At 39.4% G+C, this 22,810-nt stretch overlaps 1 protein-coding gene across 1 annotated transcript; it reads left to right on the top strand.

Annotated features, from left to right (window-relative positions):
• Nucleotides 1-118: 118 nt before the first annotated feature.
• Nucleotides 119-22,280, top strand: rhoj (ras homolog family member J). Its single transcript, XM_058379297.1, has 5 exons — nt 119-1,640; nt 13,441-13,499; nt 17,099-17,263; nt 19,041-19,136; nt 19,227-22,280. The coding sequence occupies exons 1-5, from the start codon at nt 1,433-1,435 to the stop codon at nt 19,371-19,373; spliced, it is 675 nt and encodes a 224-aa protein (XP_058235280.1). The 5' UTR covers nt 119-1,432; the 3' UTR covers nt 19,374-22,280.
• The last annotated feature ends 530 nt before the right edge of the window (nt 22,281-22,810 follow it).

Here is a 22,810-nt window from a genome sequence, read left to right as displayed (position 1 = left end):
CTATAACACGTGCGGGAAACACAGCTGGAATGACACATCTGTCGCAGAGGAATGTGTCGACCCTGCCGTGAGCGGCATCAAGTATGGAACAGATGTCTCTTTAAGTGAAAATGTTTTAACCATAAGGCTACTGTGTTGCTGTTATGCGCACGTGATGTCGCGGGTGTGGCAAAGTTACGTATAGGGCAAAGTTTGCAAAAATGAATGGCCACATAATGACATTCTTGTGTTTGTTTCATAGTTGGTCTTAAGAGTTTTGGTCAAATGAAAGCTAGTGTTGGACCGCTAGAACCATTTACTGAACGCACACGCCCTGAGGATAACAGCATTGTCATCGTGGTGAATACTGGGAACACTGGGTGTGAAGTGGGAACACACTGTGCAGTCCAACGAAGGACGCCATGTGCATATACATTCAAACCAGGGGCGATTTACAGTATGCTTAGGGACAACACACGCACAGAGGCAGTAACCCGAGCTCAGGAACCCGGGACTCCCACGGTGCCACCTCGGACCCAAATCATACAAGCAAAATGTCCTCCACAGCCACCTGTCTGCAAATATGATTAATTTAGTCTGTGTGAATTACATTGGAAGACATTTTCTTGGATCTGATTTGCAGTAGAAGTTGGGGTGGCAATTGTGATGTCAAGGCTTACCTAAGATTCACAGCTGCCACTCTGTATCACCTATCTACGTTTTCTTATGTTTCTGCACTAAAACTACTTTATCACCCACTTTAAACACAGCCTCAGATTAGAGCAGAGATATTGGGGATTTGCACACCTATAAAAGTCATTAGAGAAAACTGTGCGCGTTGCTCCAGTGAATAAATGAGTTAGACTGCACTCGGATTTGGCTGTTTGCCTGCAGTTGTTAAGTTTTAGTTAGCCTCCTGGAACTGCGGGACCTGGACTATGTCCCCTCCTTCTGTTTGTCGCTGCTGTATTTCTGCCTAGTCTCCCTTGTTAAGTGGATTTGGACAGAGCCCCTATTGTTCCCAGCCCACCCCTGCCTAATATGGCATTCTCGAGGAAAGCCCCAGTTTCCTGAAACGAGCGACGAGAAGCCGGCGAATGGCGAAGGCAGCTCTGAGAGTCAGAGACAAAATGTGAAAATCAAGACGCTTTGGCGAAAGCGTTTCAGTGTCGGACACGGAGACTGGACAATGACGGGATGAAAGCTGGAGGACTGTTTGTGAATTCACGCGAATCCGCGGCTAAAGGCTCCGGTTTGTTTTGGAAGCGCGGGGGACAACAGTGCGGCTCACCGACCTGACGGATTAGCGCGAGGCGTGAGTAGTCATCCTGAGGGTTTGGACTGGTTTAAATAAGGCCCTTAGCGTCTTGTTACAAACCGCAAAAGGACAGGGATTAAAGTATTCCGTGTGTTATAAGGGAATAGAGGAGGAGAACGACAGCATTAGACTATCATGCCTGGCCGTAGCTCCAGAAGTAAGCAGCGTGCAGGGGCTGAGCACGGAGCCGAGAGCGCAGAGCCCTTCACTACTTCTGTTAAAAAGATGCTGAAATGTGTGGTGGTCGGAGACGGAGCGGTTGGCAAAACCTGCTTACTCATGAGTTACGCCAATGACGCTTTCCCTGAGGAATATATACCGACTGTGTTCGACCACTACGCAGGTGGGACAATCATTTAATCTCTCCTAATGTAATACTTTATTCACATTGTGTACAGGACATGTCCTGTGTCCGGTGCTCTCTCTCTCTCTCTCTGTCTCACTCAAACACACACACACACACACACACATACACTTATCCCCCACCATAGCCGGGCCATGGTCCCAAGAATAGCCGCCTGATAGAGGAACTGTTACTGGATACACATAATCCTCAGTGAAGGCCTGATACACATATGTTAAAAACAAACAACTGTTAACAAAATGTTTACAGACAGCTACATAACCTACAGAGTCAATCTTAAAAAATGTTCCATTCACTCTGCTACCTGTTGAGCACAAACTGGGAATCTTAATGGCAGTATCTATTGTATCAGTCTAAAATCAGATAGGCATATCTGTAGATCTGAGTTAGCCGAAAAATCCATAATGGAACCTCATGGAAAATTTGCATATGTGATAGCAGACGAATTTTGGAAGGTTTTGTGCTGACATGACAGCTGATATTTTCTCAAAATAGACAAGAAGTATGGGGTAGAAATTGCAGCAGAAAGGCTCTCAGGTATTAAAATTGGAAGAGAGGACTCTTGATATTTTTCGTTCATTTTTCTTCAGTAAGCACTTCTGGTCAGGGTCATGGTGGATTCAGAGCCAACTGAGAACACTAGGTCCAAGGTAGGAATACGCACTGGATGGGAAGCCAATCCATCGCAGGACATCATGATAACACATATTCACACATATGGACCATTTAGAGTACCAGCTCCACCTAACTGCATGTTTTTTGGGAGGTCAGAGGAGACCAGACAATACAGAGGAAAACCTACATGGCTGTGAGGAGAATATGTGAAACTCTGCACAGACATGGAGCTGTAAGGCAGCAATAGTACCCACTAAACAACTATGCTGTCTCATTAGAGTACATGTTATGGCGAACTGTAGCTCCATATCATTCACCTTATCTATAACACTACATGGTTGTATTATTGTGGATTTCAGGCTTTTCAGTGGCCTAAGACATGTTTCTGGAGATTTGCTGTCTGATACCAGCTGAGATCACGACCATCAACTACCATTATCATATATTTTATAGTTATTATTGCGTCATTATAGTTCTTACACACTTATTTCACATGAATGTTTTTCTAGTTGCACTAAAAGATTAGAAGATTTTCTTCATTTACTAACAAAAAGTATAAAAAAAATAATAACTTCAAACTGTGAAAACTGGGGTTAATATTACACAAAAAATTGAACACAGTGTAATTTGGTTCAGGTTCTGTGAATACAAGGCTTTGGAATAAGAGCTTTATTGGGGTCAGTTAATGACCATTATTTATGCATTTGCTACATGTACATAAAATTTTATTTTCATTTTTTTTCCCACTGAAAGGTGATATGAATTGTTGAGAACCACTATTTTAACACATTTGAAGCCACAACAAATGTTTAGCTATTAAATCAAATCATTTTGGATTCTTTGGAGTTTTGCTTAAACTCTGCCAGTGTGTGGAAGTCTTTTAATGTGTCTGCTTTTCTGGTCATTTCTTTGTATGTCTGTGACATCACTGGAAAAAGTGACATCACTCTTAAAAACTCTTGTTCTCAGTGAACAAAAGGACAGAAATTTGACAAAATTCCAATTTTTCCCCAAATCTTCCCATCTAAAAGAGACTGCAACAACACATTGTGCAGGTTTAAAAGTATAATCTAACCCACAGATGATGAATTAGTTTTTCCATGATCTTCACACTCTAGACAAAAAGGGTACCTGTTTATGTTCTCAGTCAGAGTTTGAACTCCAGAGCCAGAATAAAAATCAACAATTACGTTCAGGCCTTGACACCATCTAGATGTGAGTTGTGACATTTTATTGGCTGAAACTGTTTCTGCACATGGGACAACGTCTAATGCACATTAATGAGCCAGAGCTCCTCAAAGCTGGAACCGTGGGGGTGGGGAACACAATAGTGCTATATTGCAGCATGTACTGTATGAGGCAACTTGTGAGTTGCAGATGTTGTCCAAGTGTGGAATGCTAAACCTTGTTGACGTAATCACTTAAAACGGTGCCACAAGGCTTAATTAGGTGGTGTTTCCTGTTCTGGATCTGTTGATTAAACTGCTTCCAAGGCTCAAATATATTAAAAATGTCAGTTATGTCTTCCAAAATTTTAGGAAACACAGATTTTAAGGATGAACACAAAGCTTCAACGCTTACAAGTTATCTCTTTTTGAAAGTGATGAGAAGACCATATGTTTACAAGAAATGTGACTCCCACTCCAGACTTGCTCATTCATTGACTCCCACTTTAGATAAACAGACAGATAAGTAATGATTAGAAGCATGTCCATGCAGTTCCAGTCATCGTGGTTTGGAATGGAAGTGCTGTTTAAATTGCACCAGGGCAGCTTTAATAAAAACCCCACCACACTATATGACAGATTGTTATTGTTGACGCATTTATGTGGCAGCAAAAAGGCAGAGAGACGGAAGTCCGGAAGAATGGATGCTCTGAAAGATTTTTTTAAAAATTGGTTCTATTATAATGCATTGGGAAACATGTGACCTCACCACAAATATGTAATGTCCCTTTTAAAAAATTTATGGGCCCTTAAAACCTCACTGGTGGTTAAGTAGTCAGAATGTGATGTGGAAATGATGCAGTGTAGGTAAGCATTCGCATTTTGCATGTCATCATACTCTTGATAGATTCTGTGAAAAATAACAGAAACATAAATGTAGCATTTCATTAAAGCTGTATACATATTAGGACAGAGAAGCTCATATATAAAATGTGAGATATGGCTGGGTTTATCACTATCATGGGTTACGGATTTAGTGGGAATCGATTGTGACTGCTGTTGTTGGACCTACTGCTAATACCACACTTCATAAGTTAATTGTCAACAAGATTTTAGATATACTGCTAGTCAAAAGCTTTTACACACTCATTCATTCATCCTAGCTTCATCCTGATTAGGATCTCAGTGGCTCAGGAGCCTATTCCATGACCATTCAGCATGAGGGTGGAATACACACTGGAGTGGATTCTAGTCTTTCACAGAGAGCCATACACATACAGTGCAATTTAGCATGTACTCCCACCGGCATGTTTTTGGGTGATGGGAGGAAACCATGGAACCTGAAGGAAACCAATGTGGACACAGGGAGAACATGTAAAACTCCATACTGATAGTAACACGAGACAAGGATTGACCCTGGAGATTTGAGGTGGCAATGCAATGTAGCACCATGTCACGTTTTTGTTTATTTTTTCATGTATTATTACAGTTTACTTACTGCTGGCAATTAAATCATTTTATCTTATCCTGTCACAGTGGTGGAATATATCCCAGGAACACTGGTTGCGAGGCAGGAATACACTCTGTGTAGGACACCAATTAAATAATGAAAAAATAAAATAAATTTCATAACAAATACCCAGATCTTTTGTATTCATATTCTGAATGAATACACTTTTTGGTGAATTATAAGACTGTAAGTTTATGTTTATTTTTCTTGTTGTTGAATGCAGATAGCATCAGTATTAGCTAATTAGCTAATTAGATTAGCTAATAGGAGCCTAATTAGAGTGATCCAGATATGTCTTTTCAGTTACATCTATATTTTTTTCCAAAGAAAATAAAGTCTCAAAATCATGCTTGAGCCTATTTCATTGTTAGATTTTTTAGATTTCTAGAGTAAGTAACTTGAATCTATTTTGTATACTGTATATCATGCAATATTTTACTTAATTTGTGTTACCATCTTAAGCTTATGTGGCTGGAGTTCAGAAGTCCTCTCTATGACTCTTCCTATCTCTATGGATAACTTTTAATGGCCTCTGCAAGCCACTGTAACCATTCACGTTAGCCAATCGTTGAGTCACTGAGCAGGATTTCAAGTGTGAATATGTCAACACAGAAGCATGCAGTTATCTTAGACAACTCAGTCCAGCTACACACAGTCAGTTCACAGATCTGGCATTATCACGAGTAATAAATATGCTATGTGTCGTCTTATCTTGAGCCTTGTTCATATGTGCTATATGTTAGAAACCCTACCCGAGGCATGTTCAAACACAGAGATGCATGATGAGTTAGGCGAGATAGAGTAGCAGGGGGCAAGAGTGTTAGAAGACAGAAAAAAGACCGAGAGAGAAGAGAAGGGACATTCTTCTATCTCGCGCAGCAGGGCTGAGCGAAAACACAGAGCCTATCAATCGTTCCCATTTAGGTCTAGCTCCATCAGTTTCTCCACATGGAGAGGGCCTCGACACAGCATCATAATAAAATGGGTGAACTGTCACACAGTGCCTTAATGTCTAGGCCAAGGAACACAGCGCTCTCTTGTATGCGGCTGAAAGGCGCCCATTGTTTTTGCTATAGCAGTATTAGTGTTAAACAAGAAATGGTCATTATTCTGCTTGCAGTAGTTACTGCAGAAATTGCAATAGTCACAGCATTTTTAAACACATGCTGAGATGGATGAAACAATTCACATATACAACCCCCAGATGGATCAATGTCTGCTAACCATTTAGTGTCATAACCTTCTCAAATGTACTGTGCGAATGGCAAAGAATTCGAACAATATTTATTCTCATAATCTAGCATCCTTCAAATCTGATTACGTTTGCAGTTAGTATACAAATTTCCATTTTAGGATCACAACACTCCTGGGCCTCTTTGCTCACGTCATGGACTGTAAAGGACGTAGGGTTAAAGTTCCACTGGTACGAGAGGCCGTGGTTTCCGTTCACAAATCCCACTGGATCAAAATTCCCTTGTCCAAAACAAACAGATTGCGTTCCCAGTCTACGGCATAGAGACTGTTAATGCTGTTGAGATGAGTCATTGTCTCGTGTGGCTCCCCACAAGTCGTGTAATATACTAGTGATATTGCCTTGTTAAGTCACGGGCACACAGAGGGCATTGTGGAGTTAATATTAAAATTATAATTAAAATATCCATCTTTGATGAAGAACACCATTTCGATGCTGTCATGGGGTGTAAGGGTAGACACGCATTTTACCACTCATCTAAAAGCCTTATTATGGACAGAAGTATTGTTCAGACCATATAAGTTTACCTAACAAATGTCTGTTATGTAATATTGCCAGAGGACATCTGTAGTGCTTATGATTGTTTTGCACAGGATAAGCAATCCTCCGTTTCTCCATAATGTATGAATCACATTATGAGTGTGTTGTTCTATTAGTATTTTACATACTTCATATATTTAATGTAAACAGTTTTCATTAGCGTTTTAAATATATTACAGCTGAGCACTGAGGACTTAGAATGACTGTTTATTACTGGTGTAATGTCTGTGATAATAAGAATCAACTTGTGGATGTTCCACCTTAAACATTATACAACTAAAAATGGTTAAGGTGACATTTTTTTACTGTTTATAGCAAATAGGCTACACAAAAATATATCAATTTTCTCTATAATCCCCATTTCATGCAGCACAAGTGTTCTAGCACTTAACAAGCGTCCGGCTTCCTCTAGAACAAAATTCTTCTGCTCGCATGTTCAGCCGCTGATGCGCCATCTGTTGCACTGCTTCATCTGACCCGAAGGTCTTTTCCCCCCAGTGCCCACTTTAGTGGAAATCACTCAGAACAAGATCTCAGATTTCTCTAATTTAAGTCACAATATTAAGTTTTGTATTCATTTTTATCTGACTCAGTAAATTTAATAAGTATAATCTTCGGCAAATTGCTGTGGTATAAAAGGAATAAAACCCACAGCTCCAGGGTGGTGGGTTCGAGTCTGAGCTCTGAGCTCCAGGGTGGATATTCCTGCCCTGCATCTGCTGTTGAAAGGATTGGCTTTAGAGCCACTGCAACCCTGACCAAGATGAAGCGTTACACCCCATAGATAGAGAGAACTCTTTTCGCACAGTTTTGCATGTGTTCATTTGGATACACTGGTTTTCCCACTTCTGCATGAAAAACATATCCATGCTAATTGTCCTTGAATTATTCCGAAATTGTTCATATCAACCCTTGTCATGGGTTGGTTGATGATTTAGTCGGTTAAGCGCAAGCAGAAATTCAGGAATAAATCAAAGTTTGATGTTTGCGTCATTTCCTGTATAAGTCAGTTTATAATGTAAAGACAACTAGTGTAATAAAAGTGTCAGACACCTTCTTCTTGCAACACTGTTAAATGCAGTCTTTGCTATATCACTTGACACTGATAAACAAGCTCTTGTTTGCCGTAGTACAGTGTGTTACAGTCTGCTGTGACATGCTGATATTTTTTATTCTGCCTTCATGCTTAGATCAGCATAACATACACTAGGTTTCATCATGCCATACACTTCTTATGCATCCTTAAATATTTTTTTAAGCTCAGTGTGCATGATTTTAATAAAAGTATAGATCAAAGCAAAATGACTGGGAAACCACAAACATTTCTGCAACATGTCTCCGCTTACTGAAGACAGGTACTGAGTGGTGTGTTGCAGAAACTGTTGTTATACACCGTAGAGCCAGACTGCAGAAATGAACATTTGCAAATGGAGCGTGAAGCACGTCAGCACACTCGTGCCGGCTGGGCATCTGTGTAGAGTCTCAGAAGGCACAGGTTTGCAAACAAAACAAAACAAGTGCCAAATGGAACAAATATTTATCACTAATTTTACATTCATTTCCAGTTGCCTTATACAGTCCCTTATTCACAGTGGTGAAGTGTGTCTAAGCAAAAGCAGTACATGGCTCTTCGAGAGCTTTGCCTTGTTACTGTTTGCGCACAGCCTCACCAACGTGATTTGATTAATACGCATAATTAACAGTGCTCTCAGTTGACCAGGGTTTTGCTCTTAGCCAGTTTAATCAACTGTACTAAAATACAGTGCAAAAGCTGAGCTGAAACATTCATCTCCCTGCACTCTGCAATCTCCCTAACGACTGTCTGTTATCAAATATGGAAGATTTGAGAAAAATTACAATAATAATGTTTTTTTAGCCTAATTATGCAACAGTTCTTTGCAGGACGGAGGAACACATTTCCATGTTAAAACAGAATCACTGAAACACACAGTGAAATATTGTGTGTTTCTTACTCATGAAAGAAGGAAATACAGCAAAATGGCTGAACAAAAAAAATTCAGTTCCCCCTGTGCATGAATATTACATGATTATTGAACCTCAGTGATGACTGTCGTGACTCTGCCGCAGACGAGGAATAAATGGAATTCTTTACTACATTTTAAATAAGATTAAATAAAATGATCATTTCAAGAATTATGATAAAGGCACCTGTATTATAGTTCAATAATCATTTTATCCAGTGCAGGTTTGCCTTCTAAAATCATTCATCTGCATCTGGGTACAAAAATACTAGAACAGAGGAAGGAAAGCTTAACTGGGTGAGAATTTTAGTCAGAAATATTTATCAGTAAACTATAGATGATATTTTCGCTGTCAGTAACCTCGAGTCAAATCCACTGACCATCAAGAAATACATAAGATGTATTTAAGCTAGCGGTTGAACATTGCATTTAGCAAAACTGAGTCAATAAATAGCTATTTGAATCGAGTTCACAGCTTATCAGATTTTTTAGAAAACACATTAAATATGCTCACAGTGTACTGAAAGATTGGTCACATGTGTCTAGTGCTAATTCGTTGATAATTTTCGTGAGAAGCTAGCAACATTCCACTGCCCAGCAACATTCAATTTCACATTAATTTTGACACACATTAACTAATTGAAACAGCAGTCTGGACTCAAAGTCCCAGAATGCAGTGCAGCTGCACAGTACAATTGAGCCAAGTTATTCGGTTTGGCTAGCCAAGAGATTCAGCTTGGCAAGTTAGCGATCTATGAGATCTACGTGATGCATGACAAGCATGATGGCACTGACAGCACTATTAGTAGGAAGTTTGTAAACGTATCTGTTTAAGCAATTTATGGAATGACCAATAAGATGTTGAAATTAAACAGCACAAGTTGTTGAGGATGGATGTTTGAAAGATAGTGTATGTGTATAGTATATGTTAATTAAATATACAGTAGTATATAAAGCATCATAATCAGTGATCACTAGTACTTGTATTTGAGTGATGATGTACTGGAATGTCAGGGATTTTCCCACTTACACTAATAACACAGTTCATAACTGTTTATCTATTGTGCTTTCCTCTGAGTGGGTTGGTCAGCTAGAAGCCATGGTGGCTCTTAAAGCATGCTCATATTACACAGAGCCACATTGTAAGACGCCTGGAGACTTCTCCACACCCCAAATCACATTACACAACATGTGTGGAGGTTTTCAGCTAGAGGGGGATGATTGGAACAACACCACGCGTCTCACTCCAAGCTGTGGAGTTAAACAGCAGGCCGCATGACGAGAGGCAGCTGACCGGACGGAACAGCTGAAGGCCCCTCTACCACCCCCAGATAACCACAATATTTTTTCTCCCTCTCTCTTCCTCTCTGTCTTTGTCCTTTTCCTGCCCCACCGACAGGCAAGAACAGTGAAGGGGGACACAGGAGAGGAAGACGGTGTGTGTCAACAACCTACTCCTTATTTAGTCAGAGTCTCAGGAGGCAAGCAGAGCTCCTATAGAGAGCCGTCAGGAACAGCTGATACACAGCAACAGAGGCTCAGCTACAAAGCGTGTCTGAATGAAATGCTGCGTCAGTTTCATCTGCCTTTACCGGTCTTTTCAGCTACATTTGCAGTCCTTCAGTCCCTCTCCAAGAAATTGATAACCTCCAAATTGTAGAAGTGGCAAAGAAGCAGAGTTCAGCACTTCCTCACTGCCTCAGTGCTGTTCAGCATGCTTTTGCCTGCAGTATTTGGGATCGAACTCTTGTCTGCATTTGTACAGGAAGCTAAATTTAGCAGCAAGATCAGCAGTTGTTCCAGTGGGTATAAGACACGACTGATTTGATTTGAATTTCTGAAACGCTCTGCAGCCTCACACAGCGCATAGTCACTCATCAATTATATCTCTAATCTTTCAAGATTATGCCACATGCTGCCAAGAGATACAATAACGCTTGACATAACAACATGATATGCAGGGAAGTTTCATTTCACTGCTGCTTCTCACCAGCCCTGTGGAGCTTTTAGCATATCAGCTCATTACTACTGCAGATGAGGGGGAGAAATATTTAAATGACTGTATTGCCGTTTACGAGCATTAAGCTAGTGTCAACGCCCAGAGTGAAAGCTCTGGGGAATATACAGACAGCTTAGTGTGTAGCTAAAGAGACAGGAAAGCGCTCGGATGACACACTTGTTTCTTTGTTGAGTACCGATTGTTGAAAACAAAAGCCAGAAAAAAGGCATGGCTGTGTCTGGCCATTTTCCTCTTAGTTGTTGCAAAACAGCTGTCCTCTCATCTCCCCTCATCACCCACAAGGATGTATATTGTTTCTACACACACACACACACACACACAGCCCTTCCTTATCACGCTTTTAAAACAAAACATCTTCAGCTGTCAACAGCTGTCTCATTCCAATCCCAACCCATTCCCAGCCTCTCCAGCTGGCTGAAGGGTCACTTCTGATAAGATAATATGATAATATTAATAATATATAATATGTTTTATCAGCAGTGGGCTTAGTTTATTTTAAACACTTCATAAAACCTTTGATATTGCTATCAGAAAAAAATGTTGCGCTATCACACCCTCCCTAACAAAACTATTCTCAGGTATGAAAGCGGATCTGAGTAAAAGGATGAAAGAGTTCTCTACTGTCAATTTAGAATTCAAGAAAAATAAAGAGGTAGTTTATAGTTATAGCAGTTATTCACAGCTGTCATGAGATTCAGGCTGTCCAAATGACAACCACAAAGCTCAGTGGTGCACCTACTAGTGGCATTGTATTTGGAGATGATAAATCGCAGAACTTCTCAATAGTGATTTGGGACACAGAATTATTTCATTTGTCCATATAGACTGTGTTTGTTTCAATCCCTTTTTGCTACAGTGTAGATGACTGTATGAATGTAGCATCCATACAATGAACAAAACGCTATTATAAGCTATCATTAACTAGGTATTTAAATCTGTCTCCTGGGACATTCATTTTCCCACTCTTTTAAGCAAATTTGCCAATAATACATTGGAAAATGTAGCTAATGTAGTCTCCAACATTAGTGATGATTAAGAGTTCATTTCACACCATTTGTCTTCAGTGTACAAATCCAAATTGACAAAACTTGCTGTGTAAGGTTGCAGTAACAGCTTCTGTTTGTTGTTAATGAGTGCTGATTGTTGACAACCTACACATACGAGGCCATTTTCCTCTTAGTGTCATTTCCCTCTTAACTGTCCTGTTAAACCCTAATCACTCACAAGGATGTATCCTGTTTCTACACCACTTGAATTGATGAGACAGGAAAGATCACCTTTGCATTTACACTGTAGTTTGAAAACAACATGATTTTTTTTTTTAGAAAATAGATTTATAAAGGAATAAGCAGTCAAACTATTATATTAAAAAGTGTAAACAATGGGCAGTGGAGGCTCTTCCACTCCACAGGGGCAGGAGTGGCAGATCCCAACCTTTTATATAAGCCTTTCAAAAAATCTTAGTCTTCATAAAGTCTCCATTCCTCCATACATTTTAAGCAAACAGTGAAAATATTCATTGATTTCATTGATTTGATTGCTGCAGGTGTTGTACAGTTGAAGGGAAGAACAATTGCTGCCACTATTTGATCATTAAAGAGCCATATTGTCAAAAAAAATGGGTACTACAACAATCACTTAAAGAGGTCCATTGGGGCAAGAGTCTCTAGATCTATAAATGTGTTGTTTATGACTGGGGAGGAGGAGCAGCAGCCAGATCAGTTAATGGTATTACCTCTTCCATCTCCGTCTTGCACACGGTGACAATGACTACAGGAACACAGCTTTTTAAGACAACCACTCCATTGAACACAGCTTTTTTTTTTTTACCCACATAATTTCTTTATAAATTTCCATTTGATGAAGCAGCTGGATTGAGTGGGAGGGAGAGTACTTTGGAACAGAGGGTGTTTGGCACAAGTTTATTTGCAATTGTTTGAATAATTTTGTAAGGCAATTCTTTTAGATTTTTATGTGATTCGACTCAATTTTGTATTGCAATAATTGTCTTGGGTTTCAAAAGTCAATAAAAAATTATTAAGCAAAAAAAATAATCTATTTGATTGTAAGTTATCAAAATGAACCTTTGGAATTTTTTTTTTGTCCTTTTCCTGATTAAAAAGGCTGGGATTAGCAAATTAGTCTAAACTATTAGCTAGCGATTTTAGTAACTATCTAGCATGATATAGTGTTTTGGCATGCAATTATTAGCAATCAGAAACGATCATAATTTCACCAATTTCACCACTATTAGCTGAGATGGCAGATTAATCATTCAGGTGGGAGTGTTATATTAGACACGCTCAGTTTAATCAGAGCGTTGTACTGTTTGGTTTTCCTATGCTATTGATCACTGCTTGGGGCTCTGGCATATAGGCCTGACTTCAACTTTCTGTTTTCTGAATGAAAATTGGTGCAGATGCAGTTTGTTTAAGTTCATTTAAGACTCTCAGTTGCCTAGGTTACCTATCTATCTATCTATCTATCTATCTATCTATCTATCTATCTATCTATCTATCTATCTATCTATCTATCTATCTATCTATCTATCTATCTATCTATCTATCTATCTATCTCATACTCATTTAAGTTCTTAGTGAAAAGGTAGGTCTTCAGTTTACCCAGTAACCTTGTATTGTACTACATTTCCTGCATATAGATGAACTCATCACTACCATGTGGTTTCTTTTACAGTAAATATTACAGTGTCTGGACGACAGCACTTGTTGGGGTTGTTCGACACAGCTGGTCAGGTAAGTCACAAGTCATTACATCATTTACGCTGATCATTTTTGTAGCACAGTGCATGAATACGTATAAACTAAATCCTGAATTTCACCAGCAGTGTATCCAGCATGTAAGAGCTGAGAAAGGACATATTCTGTTAGACATTTTGAAAAAGAAATTTTTTGACAGTTTGCCAAATAAACCTGACATTTTGATAAGTGACCTAACCCGTTTCTTTAATAGAACACTCCGGGCTGGCTTCCTTCATCATCTAACTGTTATTGATGGTTTTATTGCTTTGCATCAAATAACTCAATATCTCCAATGTAAATAAGCTTCTTCAGATAGCCCCTAATAGGGAACACATGAGCAAGGTGCACACAAATTATGCAGCCTGCATCCATCTGGAAGAGAGGGAAGCTGTCAGGTGCTATCGACTGAAACTGCTCTGTGCTTGTTGGCTACAGTTTGTGGTGTCAGTAAGACTTTTAGTATACCAGTTGCATACACCTTAATGGGACGCCTAATACAACAAGCAGCACATATTTACTGATGGGATGACAGCATGAACAAAAACGATGAGTAAATATTAATTCTACAAATGAGGTCCACGCTGGGATCTAGAGGCAGGTAACAAATTAAAAAACAGTGTCTAATTAAGTTGTTTGTCTACAGCAACCTATTGCCTAGATTTTACACGACTCTGGAACTATACTGGAGAAAGGAACACCGTTCATTCATAAGGCATTTCCTCACTTGGTGTTTTAATGATGATGATGGTGTGTCTTACATATCGGTCCGATTTCTTTCATAGTTGGTATGAGATCTGCAGACTGTGAAGGACACAGTGTTTTACTGTGTTTAATGTTTTACACACATTACGGTTGAAACTCAATACCAAGTCGTGATTCAGTCCGAGCAGATGATCAGATTAATTAATATGTGTCCTAAAGAAATACAGATGCAAATTTTAGTCAGAATATTAGATACAGATACAAATCCAAATAATGGCATTGCATTATATCCCTAATATACCTAATACGCATATATGATTTTCATATTCCTTCACCCAAATTCCTCCGCCTTGTGGATGGGAGCATTCCCATTCTGGAAGATCACTATAGGAAAAAGAGATCAGAATAACCTTGGATTGATTTGCAGTGACTCTTTACTTTAAAGGGACAAGTGGACCCAAATCATGCCAGCAAAATTCCCTTAGCAGAGCTAACGTTTGTTTTTGGGGGTTTTTTCTTTCTTTCTTCACACGCCTGTAGCTCTTGTCACAAGTTTATTTACACATGGCTTTATTCATCAAGTCACAAGACATCATATAGTCTCTCATATGAAAAACAATCACACAACTGGACCACTATTTGGAGCTGGAAGACACTACAATCGGTTCCTGCAGTGATGAACTTACTTAATTTTGAACTCCTATACACCTTCACATTCATGCAGTTGTCTAATCATCATGTGGCTGCAGCTCAATGCATAAAAATCAGGCAGAAACATGTCAAGAGCTTCTGTTAACGTTTACATTAAACATCAGAGTGAAGAAAAAGTGTGACCTCTGTGAATTTTATAGCGTGGCATGGTTGTTGGTGCCAGATGGGCTGGTTTGAGTATTCCATAAACTGTTGATCTCCAGGGATTTTCACACACAACAGTCTCTAGTATTTACACAGAATGGTGTAAAAAAAAAAAAAAGCATTGAGTTAGAGATATTTTTGAGGTTTGAGATTCCTTGTTATAAGAGATGTTAGAGGAACATGGCCAAAAAGGATCTAGTAACTCATATAAGCCCTTTTAACGACCGTGGGGAGCAGAAATTATCTCAATATGCACAGAACATTGAACCATGTGGTGGATGAGCTACAACAGCAGAAGATCAGATTAGGTTTCACTCCTGTCAGCCAAGAATGGGAATCTTACTGGCTTAGATTCACCCAAACTGGACAGAAGAAAATCACAATGACTTTTTTCATCCTTAAGCTGTCCAGATTCAGTGAATCTATGCCCATGATGGCCTCAGATTCTTGTTCTTGGCTGGCAGGAATGGAACCTGATGTGGTCTTCTGCTGTTGGAGCTCATCCCTCTCAAGGTTTGATGTGTTGTGTTTTCTGAGATGCTTTTCTGCTCACTCTGACTGGATGTTAGGATTAATGCATGAATATGCAGGTGTATGATTATGCAAAGTTACAGTGAGGGTATCTCTGCATTATACCAGGTATATGAGCAGGCTATGTCTTGTACTAGCAAAAACAGGGAGATTTTAAATCTCAACTTGATGTAAAACTCAGCTGGATGTAATACCATTTAACATCTGCAGCATGTAGTCATAGAAACCAAACTTTCCCACAGTTCATTAAGCAGCTCTCAGGCAGCTCATATCTGTGTAGAGGGTATAGAGAACAGTCAGGCCTCGTGCCTATGAAGCAGAACTGTGCCACGCTGTACTGAGTACACATCAGTGTGTTTTTCAATAAAGAGCAGCTACAACATGCTGGGCTCTTCTCTGATAATGATCACTTACTCTCAGATCAATTGCACTTGAGCAATAAAGGGAAAGGGCTCTTATCAGGGAAAGCTGGTATCAGAACAACGCTCTCATCTTGCAGTGTAAAATAGGTGTTGTATATATGTTTTTGTGTAGATTCACAGATTTGCATACACACACAGACCACTTTATTAGGAACACCTGCAAACGTTCATTCATGCAGCAATCACCCAAACATGTAGCTACAGAATAATGCATCAACTCATGCAGATCTGATCTTGATCTGATTGTTGGTGCCAGAATGGCTCGAATTCCTGGGAATTTCATACAAAACCATCTCTAGAGTTAACAGTATGGTGAGCAGCAGTTCTACAGGTTGTTGATGAGAGATATGAGGAGAATGACCCGAGTCATTTATTTTGACAGGAAGGCTACTGAAATAACCATTTTTTATAAGAATTGTGAGCAGAAAAGCATCTCAGAATTTAACAATTCTTGAGGTGGATGGACAACAACAGTAGAAGACCACATGGGTCCAGACCAAGGACAGGAATCTGAGGCTACAGTGGACACAGGTGGACTGAAACTGAAGATTGGCAAAATGTTCCCTGGTCACTTTCCAGTCTTCATCTGCCTAGTTCAGTGTCCAGTGTGTTGTCAACTCATGCTTTGCCAGACTTCGATAAAATTCTCCAATAAAACTCGAAAATCTCATAAAAAAATTATCTTTCTTCTCAGTCCGTATGTGGGGGAAATTAAATAAAATCACATTTCTACTGTATTCCTGTTACATGTCAGGATTAGACAGAAATCAGAATATGAAAATAGTTATGAATATTTTAAGTACTAAGGAGATATGCCACTAATCTGCAAATTTTATGCATTGCACTGCTAGCACATAGCTAACTGGATAATACTGAAGTTGCCAGTGTGTACTTTTGAGAGAGAACCGGCATAGCCCAAGTTTTAGGAAAATTTCCTAATTGTACAATACAATATATATATATACCATATTTCATTTTCACCTTTCCTCTAGTGTAAGGTTTCATTTTCAGCAGCAGACATGCTTTGAATGAAAAATGGATTTTGCTTCTTGTCATCTCCTGTTTGATTCTCTGTTGTTATAGGAAGACTACAACCAGCTGCGGCCCCTTTCCTACCCCAACACTGACGTGTTCCTCATCTGCTTCTCTGTGGTGAACCCGGCCTCCTATTACAACGTGCAGGAGGAGTGGGTTCCTGAGCTCAAGTCCTGCATGCCTCATGTGCCATACATCCTCATTGGCACACAGGTGAGCATCACATATGCAAACACAACTGCAGGTTTATGTTTCTATTCCAACAACTGTTGTACCATGTGTATTCCAAATATTTCTGTTTATACAATGGATAGTTCCAGTCCTCTAATTTGGCTGCATTTCAAGATATAGTATAACCTCACTGGGATGTTTGTGCATCTGTGTGCATCATTCTGCTCATCTTTGTTCCTCATATAAATCTCCTTTTTCTAGAAATATAGCTAGGAATATAGCTTTTTATTCACTAGATGCAGGCTCATGCCTTCGCTGAATAACAGCCTTGCTGATTCTGTATAAGCACAGTGTCCTGTATAAGTAACCTTTCCCAAATGTTGTATTGTTGCTACCTGGAAATGAAAGAGACAATTATATGCCATGAATCTATATATAATATCATATGTAATGTTGACATGGGAGATCAATGTACACCAGGCATAACATTATGAACACTGACAGGTAAAGTGAATAACACTGATGATCTCCTCATCATGGCACCTGTTAGTGGGTGGGATATATTAGGCAGCAAGTGAACATTTTGTCCTCAAAGTTGATGTGTTAGAAGCAGGAAAAATGGACAAGCGTAAGGATTTGAGCGAGTTTGATGAAGGTCTAAATTGTGATGGCTAGACGACTGGATCAGAGCATCTCCAAAACTGCAGCTCTTGTGGGGTGTTCCCGGTCTGCAGTGGTCAGTATCTATCAAAAGTGGTCTAAGGAAGGAACAGTGGTGAACCGGTCACAGGGTCATGGGCGGCCAAGACTCACTGATGCACGTGGGGAGAGAAGGCTGGTCCGTGTGATCTGATCCAACAGACGAGCTACTGTTGCTCAGATTGCTCAGAAGTTAATGCTGGATCTGATAGAAAGGTGTCAGAATACACAGTGCATGATGGGTCAGGGCTGTGTTGGCAGCAAAAGGGGCATGTACACAATATTAGGCAGGTGGTGATAATGTTATGCCTGATCGGTGTATTTTGTAGAATTAAATGATTAATTGAGAATCTGCAGCAAGACTTTAAAACTCCTGTTCTCTGTCCAGTCTGACAGAGCATGAGCAATTTACAAAGAAGAATGAGTAAACATTAAGAGCAGCTGATATAGCTGATAAAGCTGTATAGCTGATAAAGGTGCAGAAGACTTGCCGAACAAATGTCTGCCTTTTTTTTCTTTAAATCAACCTTTGTGTCACAATAAAAAATATTTTGAACATTTAGTTATACAGATTGTGTGAATGAAAGGGTAAACAAAAATTATGCAAAAAAATTAAAATGCCATTAAGTCAATTGCAGTTCCAGGTTTAACAAAATATGGATGTTTTTTATTCTCAGAAAGTTTTCAGGTACTCCCAAAACAGCACAGAGCATGCTATAGGACTTGATCAACATTTTCCTTGACTGAATAGAGAAGCAGATGTTTCATGAAAGGCCTTTATGGCTGCAACACTAAAATCTGGATTTACAGATGCTTTATAGACAGACATTCTGGCCTTGAAATTTTCATGTCAGTTGCAGACTCTCCTGCTTTCTACTAAGGTAGAAAGGTTTTCTTGTCATGTCCAGTTGTGATAAAAAAGTCAACTATAAAAAAAGAATGTTTAAAAAGTCAGAGAACTATGTGTTTATTTAATGCTTTAAAGTCCAAAACCCATACAGTTAAGAATAAGTCGATTTATATTGACAGCATAAACTATTTAAAGGCTGATTGTACTACAGTGGATTTTGCTCTGGCTATATTTCAACAGCTTTAATTTGTTTTGTTTTGTGTGCTCCAGATTGACTTGCGAGACGATCCAAAGACACTGGCCCGTTTGCTCCAAATGAAGGAGAAACCACTGACATACGAGCAAGGCCTCAAGCTGGCCAGAGAGGTATGAAAATCTCGTTCATCTCATCTCCAACATACCTTTTCTTAGACGCATACCGACAGGCTTCTACATGTTTTTGTGTTGTTTATACAGATCGGTGCACAGTGCTACCTCGAGTGTTCCGCACTGACCCAGAAGGGACTTAAGACGGTGTTTGACGAGGCCATCCTGACAATCTTCAGCCCCAAGAAAAAGAAGAGGTGCTGTATATCATGCAGGAGCTGCTGTACTATTGCATGATCGCAGCACCTTTAGGCATATCGCCTAGTGAACATCAGCAAACATCATGGAATCGGTCTATTTAAAGCAGGAATAAGACATGACACGAGTTCCTTCAGTACCTGAAGGGGGGGATGAGACACATCTGGGCATCTTCAGCACCTCCAGCTCAATGTGTATTCTGCATCACCACTACTGTCATTCAAATGAGAACAATCACATTTCAGTTCCTTAATTTTCTATCTAATAATTATTATTAAATATTAATTATTTTCTGCCCTCCAGGTTCAAGGCTTTTCAGCTGTTTTCTGTAAAGTACATTGACTTGCACAGACACTGACAGTAAAAAGAACAAGTCATGCTTCACTGAATTGAAGTGGATCAAAATGAACGCAATGTGTATATCTGCTCTGCTTACATTTAACTCCTAAGATGCAGACTTTGATAATGGAGTTTCCCTTCGGGATTTGGAAACTCGAAAACTCTCTATATAGATGACTAGATTGCGGTTTCTTTAAGCTCAATACAAGTGCCTCAGTCAACCTCCAGTCATTCTGTTCGTGTTCATGCCAAAGACAGATTGTTTCCTCATCTTAAGCTTTAGACGGGGATACAGGTATCTGAATTGCCACAGGGTGACTTCCTCAATTACCAGTCTACAATAACATTCTGTTTTCCAGCAATGGTTTATTTTAAGTTTCATATATTATAGGCTTTTCAAAGGCTCCTGAAACAAATCCATTCCTCCATAAAGGGTGATTTTTTTTTTTTTTTTTTTGCTCTTGCCTAAGATCAATAACATGCTCTTTTCTGCAGCCTTAGCCTGAGATAGTTAATAAGGGAAATTCTCGGGAGGCTGGCCAAATCATCAATAAGGAGCGCAGAAAGGAAATGGTAGAAATGGAGAGAAACAACACGATTTAGAACAACAATTAAACCCAGTAGATTGCTCTATTTCCTAAAACATTAATGTGCAGGTTAAATGTATCTCTCTCTAGAAAGTAGGATTTCAGTAGCAGAAGTGCTACCGTCTACAGCAACATCTACAGTTTAACCAGAGCTAGGATTTCTAGCTATTGCAGTGCAAGAGCCACATGAATATTACTCTTCCTCCTCCAGTTCCCCCCCATGGAGGACACTTTGCCTTCCCAATCAGACAGCATGGCCAATTTTTTTGTTCTCTTGGCTCCTGGCTACAGATGGTTGAGACATCATCAGGATTTGAACTCACCTCTTGACCTGTGAATTCATGAGCTTTGGTCAAGAAAACAGGACTGGGGTATCTGATTGGTTAAAAAAAGATAGGATGCTTATAATTAAGTAGTGGACACCCAAATTTTTTGCCTTGCTGTTTTCTTGGCACACATCTTTAAGGAAATTAGCTGTCTCATCCACCCACAGGGCTTTTTTGATAAAATTCAATTGCTTCTCTCTGCCGGTTTGGATTTTCTTCTTGCAACAGTGGTGCTATGAAAATCCCCAGGGCATGAAGCTGATGCTTTTAGTGCCTGCATTTTACAATTGTACTTGTCAACACAACAAAGAACTAAGATTTTACCAAAAGTCCAGCCTCAGTTGTAATCTCCAACAGCAATCATACACGGTTTTACTGCTCCCATTCTGCCAAATCCACCTCCTCATTTAAGGCGATTTAAGAAAACCGTAAACACATAAAGCTTTGTTTTTATCCCTCATCTTTTTCCAAAGATCTTTTAGGGGCAGCCAGGGGTCTAAATCATGTTGAATCCCTGATCTCCTTTCCAGCAAAAGTTTGTAAGTTTGTTCCATCTTAATAAATTATGATCATGACCATGACCATAAAAAATGGAACAGTGCAGAAGTTCAGACACACATATTCATATTCATGTATAGCTTTCCAGTATCTGAAATGACACCACACACACACACACACACACACCTGGTCTCATTGCTGTTTAAATGCACTCCTGCATTGGCACTAAATTCATTTGCCTTGGTGTACACTGATTGCCGTTAAGTGGCACCTCAGGGACGACTTCCGGAGCGAGCCACCTCCTGAATGAGCCTGAATCCACGTGCCTTCCATGTAGCACAGAATTAAGTTTCTTTTCTTTTTTCCTTTTTTTTATGACACTGTGCCTTACATCCTTCTATGCAACTAATTGTATACTGTAATCATACACAGAAGACCAGCATTAGCCCTGGCCACATTAACTATAACTTGAACTGTGTATGTGTATCCTTTTTGTTTTCTTTTTTTTATTTAGAATGTGTCGAGATTTTTCTTTATATGTATTAGTTACATTATCATACATTAAGACGACAATTTTAGTTACTACATCCGTATACCTAATAAATCGACAACTTGGTGTATGACTGCTTTTCTTCAAGAAGAAAAAAAAAAAAAGATATATATTTATAGCTTGTACATATCAGGTGTGATTAAAAGGTGAGAACAAATGGAATGGTTTACCTTTTTCTAACATGCCATTTACAAAATTATTCAGCAGACACTTTTGTACATCATCCATAAGACACTAAGACTGGTCATCATGCACAATAGTTGACCACTGTTATGATATTGACAGAGCTGTGCTGTACCAACGAGCTGTAAATGTTCATTTTGGGTTCTGTCATCGAGGTGCCATTTAGCTCATCTAATAAAGCAAAATAAATCATGCAAATGTGTGTTAAAACATCTCTGGCAAGAATATCACATTTTTCTGTTGTGGTTTCTTTACTAACAGTGGCTACATTTAATGTATAATATTTGTGTTTAAATGAATAATTTGATGTATATATTTTTCTAGCATAGAATTCAAATGCAATAAATAAATAAATGAATAAATAAATAATACACACACACACCAGGAACAGCATTGTACTGTACTTTCACAGTGACCTCAATATCACAATGTAATTAAACATAAATGGGGAGCACTTACTTTCATTTATTTGTTCACATAACATCAGATACTCCACACACACTATATTGCCAAAAGTATTCGCTCACCTGCCTTGACTCGCATATGAACTTAAGTGACATCCCATTCCTAATCCATAGGGTTCAATATGACGTCGGTCCACCCTTTGCAGCTATAACAGCTTCAACTCTTCTGGGAAGGCTGTCCACAAGGTTTAGGAGTGTGTTTATGGGAATTTTTGACCATTCTTCCAGAAGCGCATTTGTGAGGTCACACACTGATGTTGGACGAGAAGGCCTGGCTCTCAGTCTCCGCTCTAATTCATCCCAAAGGTGTTCTATCGGGTTGAGGTCAGGACTCTGTGCAGGCCAGTCAAGTTCATCCACACCAGACTCTGTCATCCATGTCTTTATGGACCTTGCTTTGTGCACTGGTGCACAGTCATGTTGGAAGAGGAAGGGACCAGCTCCAAACTTGGTCCACAAAGTTGGGAGCATGGAATTGTCCAAAATGTCTTGGTATGCTGAAGCATTCAGAGTTCCTTTCACTGGAACT

The sequence above is a fragment of the Hemibagrus wyckioides genome, linkage group LG25 (genome assembly GCF_019097595.1).
Source record: "Hemibagrus wyckioides isolate EC202008001 linkage group LG25, SWU_Hwy_1.0, whole genome shotgun sequence".
Taxonomy (NCBI): Eukaryota; Metazoa; Chordata; class Actinopteri; order Siluriformes; family Bagridae; genus Hemibagrus; species Hemibagrus wyckioides.
Note: the sequence above shows the minus strand (reverse complement) of the source record. Positions and strands in the feature narration are given on the sequence as shown.